The 3,908-nt window shown below is 38.8% G+C and overlaps 1 protein-coding gene across 1 annotated transcript; it reads right to left on the bottom strand.

Annotated features, from left to right (window-relative positions):
- Positions 1-6: 6 nt before the first annotated feature.
- LOC124232779 (keratin-associated protein 21-1-like) lies at positions 7-442 on the bottom strand. Its single transcript, XM_046649693.1, has one exon. It carries the CDS (start codon positions 389-391, stop codon positions 83-85), a length of 309 nt encoding a protein of 102 aa, XP_046505649.1. The 5' UTR covers positions 392-442; the 3' UTR covers positions 7-82.
- Positions 443-3,908: the final 3,466 nt, after the last annotated feature.

Genomic DNA, 3,908 nt, shown 5'->3' with positions numbered 1-3,908 from the left:
AATCATGGGGTCCACATCCTTCAATCAGCATTATCCTTAGATACGCCATTTCAGGAGCAAATGAGGCTTGGATAGTGATGTTCTAGCAGCAAGAAGAATAACAGCTTCTATAGCAAAGTGGCCTGTAGCCACAGTAGCCAGAGCCGTACCCACAGCCATAGCTGGAGCCATAACCACAGCCATATCCAGTTCCATAACTGCAGCCATAACGGGGGCTATATCCACAGCCATATCCGCAGCCATATCTGGTTCCATAACCACAGCCATAAAGGGGGCTGTATCCACAGCCATAGCCAGTCCCATAACTGCAGCCATAATGGGGGCCAAACCCACAGCCATAGCCATATGTGCAGCCATAGCCACAGGAGTTGCCATAGTAGTTGCAACACATGTTGTCAGGAGAAGAGAATTCAGGCGGGTTGCAAGAGGAGGTTTCTGAAGTGTGTGTGTCTTCTACTTCTCCTGGCCCTTTATATACTGTCAGTAATTGGCAGAGCATACCATTCATCTCTGACTTAGCCACAAAATATGTAAACACCTTTTATTTGCCAGTTGCTGTTGACAATCGTTAACAATGGTTTGCTTAAAATGAGCTCATTATTTTGGAGTCACCACTTTCAATTCAAGAGCCTCATGTATATTTACTCTGCCAAAGAATTGTCTCAATAGAATCATGTGCCCAGATGTAAAACTGATACCCATTTTCAAACCCTCCTATTATTAAATAGCTACATTACACAACTATCTTGTGGGGGGCTGTAGGAAATCTTGTTCTTTTGCTCGCTACTCTACCCTAAGATGTCTACTTTGGCCCATAGGGAAGGAAATATTCCCATCTCCTTTCTTGAATCATTGCAACTTCTTGCCAGACTTGTCCCACTCACATACCTACTGTCAGATACCTACTAGTCTCTTGTGGTAGAAAACAAGGATGATGCTAATTCTACAGGGCACAGAACAGCCCTCAACAACCAAGAAACATCTTGGCCAAAATGTCATGGCACTGAGATCAGAAATCTTGGTTTATTTCTCTGCCTCTATAAATAAGCTCTTCTGTCCATAGGTGTCTAAATCTAAAGATCCCCTTTCCTCTCATTCTATCCCAAACCTCCGACCTTTCCATCACTAAATGTGCAGTCAGAGAAAGTTTTTTTTGCTTGTTTATTTCTCTGGGGGGGATTCTTTTTGCTCATCTTGCTTCTCTAGGTTTTACTTAAATCACCATTTTTAGAATCTAGTGGACTCCAAAAATAAATATTTCTTGCTGGAACAACTATGAAATCCAACTTAGAAGGGAGTAGAAACTCAGGAAGATCATTCTTTCTACTGGATAGTCACATTTCAACAACAAAGGAATGGGTGATAATCCACTACTTTATTAAGTACCTTCAACAGGCATTTTCACAAACCTGCTGATTTCATTTTCTGAGAAATTTCATTATTACACATTTTTCCTTCCTTAAGAAATCTTCCTATTTTTTTTATATTGGTCACAGGTCTAATCTGATCAATCTGTGATGTTTCATTCCTAATAGCAAAAAGGAAGAAAATATATCCCCACCCCAACTTTTCTTTTCCTTTGTTTTGTCTCCTTTTCTGTCATCTTTGAAATTCTAAACTATAAATTCTAATTCACAAATTCCCTGGCATAGACACTTTACTTTTTAATACTGCTGCCAACACCCACTTTTAGGCCACAATACTATTGGATTGTTGAAAAAGTATTCAACCTTTATTGCAATATTTCAAATACTTTTCCATTCAGATCTCTGGATACTGCTCCATAATGGTGGCGGTGTGTCTATTTTGTGCAGCTCTGAATTACCTGCTCTGAGTTCAGTGCCTGGTACATAGTTGACACTTGATCAATATTTGCCAATAAAAAATAGATGGGTTAAATCAAATACACATTCAGCTGTTGGTGTGCCACTTATAAGCTATAAGATATTTAGATATATTACTGCCATCTTCTCTTTTAACTTAAAGTTAAACTCTCAAGTTTCCTTTGACTAAGAGAGTGACAAGATTTCAGACTTGGGGGAAGTGTTAAGTGAAAGTTTGTCAGGACCATTTTCTAGATAAATAAATTATCTTAGTAAATGATAGGCTCTTTACTGGATACATAAATTATCTTACACAAGCCTACCAATATTCTTCCATTTGACTGAATGCTTTCCATAATAAAAAAACATAATGAAACAATAAGTTAGATTTTTAAAGAGCTGTGATGATAAGAATTCCCTTCCCCTGTTTGTAAAGCTAACCTCAGAGTTACCCAGAGCACAGTCAGTCCTCAGATCTGACTTAACGAATGTTCAAGCTGTGAAAACTGTCCTGCATTTGAAAGAACTCCTGTTTCTTCATCAGTTGGACAAATTATATCTTGTGAATAGCTTCATTGCAGGCTCACTTTGATGGCAGGGCCATCTCTGTTGGATTTGGCCATTTTGTGGGGTCTCCTAGCTCCAAGGACCTCAGAGTCAGAGTTTGTGCAGTGACCCTGTCATGGAAATGAGACAGTGACACATTTGTCATCGCTGGTTACAGCTGAGTCTGAAGGGCTTTTTCTGTGGTAGGATCTAAATGTTAGAGTTCTGGAAGTTCAGAAAAGGAAAGGGCACTAAAGTCAGTACCAAAAAAGCCATAGACCCTCTAACTGAGAACATTGACTGGAATTTTAAATTCCATTCTTATGTCTTCCCCAGCCAAAGAGAGCCCCATTAAGGCACTAGACTTTGCTCTTTTCCACTGGAAAATGTGGCAACATCTGATCGTGCTTGAAACCTAATAAAATTCTCTCCCCCCTTAACACTTGCTACCGTCCTCTCTAGTCTTCTTTGCAACTGGCATCAGCTCATTTGTCACAACCTCAAAATACTTCCCTGAACTCTAATACTTTAACTCTTACTTTCTTTCTCATTAAACTGTTTCATTCCCTCTGAGGTAATTATCTGTCTGAATTCATCTTAAGTATTCTTTATTTTTTAACTTCATCTACTAGAATGTAAACACTCTGAGAGCAGGTCATATGTCTATAATTTTCCTACTGTGTCTTCAGTGTCGGGGATGGTTTCATGTGAAAAATATTTGTCAATTAACCGCTTAAACCAACCTCCACAACCTCAATATATGCAAATCTATTTTTACTTCCTTGAAATGAAGATGATGTGATAGAATATTATTCTTCTAACTTATTCATTCTTTAAGTTTTTATTCCTCGTGTGCTTAACAATGAGTCTGCTTCTAATTTCTCAATAACGCTAGAAATGATCTTTTTCATTCCATTAATCCTTTAAGCTCAGAGGCCACATAGTCTCTCTCCAGAACTGTTGTTCTGACTTATTGAAGATGTGTCATCCCTTCTCTTCTTTCCCCTCCTGCTGCCTTCTAGAAACAATGCAATTTCACAGCACCACTCTGCAGTACTGTGTGAGTGTTCCTGGGTAAGGAAAGGTCTGAGCATATGGAATATGAGGATTAGGTGAAGAAGGCATCATTTATGATGCAGGGATAAGAAGAAATGCTTGTACTATGCTGAAGAAAAATCCAAATTCAGGCAAGCTATTTTTAGACAAATTTCCAGACAGGCCATATCATTTCAAAAAACGAGTTGACAAACAAGTATACAGAGATTTCTTAGAAACAAAGAACCATTTTTATTGAGAATAAGCGATTTGGCCCATTGTAGGATGTTAGGATCATCAACACAGTCATAACAGAGAACCCGAGTCTAAGGAAGTAATGCTAATATTTGGAGAATAGTCAGATGTCACCTCAGAGCCTCAGGCCACAATGATGCCATTCTAAAAGTGGGTATTGGAGGTCAAAAACTCTGTCAAGTTATAATTTCTTGGGTATAGGAATCATGGGGTCCACATCCTTCAATCAGCATTATCCTTAGATACGCC

This window comes from Equus quagga, unplaced genomic scaffold (assembly GCF_021613505.1).
Source record: "Equus quagga isolate Etosha38 unplaced genomic scaffold, UCLA_HA_Equagga_1.0 114826_RagTag, whole genome shotgun sequence".
In the NCBI taxonomy this organism is placed as follows: Eukaryota; Metazoa; Chordata; class Mammalia; order Perissodactyla; family Equidae; genus Equus; species Equus quagga.
Note: the sequence above shows the minus strand (reverse complement) of the source record. Positions and strands in the feature narration are given on the sequence as shown.

What these genes read in the sequence shown, in the direction of transcription:
- LOC124232779 (XM_046649693.1), bottom strand. Translation starts at nt 391, where the DNA reads ATGTGTTGCAACTACTATGGCAACTCCTGTGGCTATGGCTGCACATAT.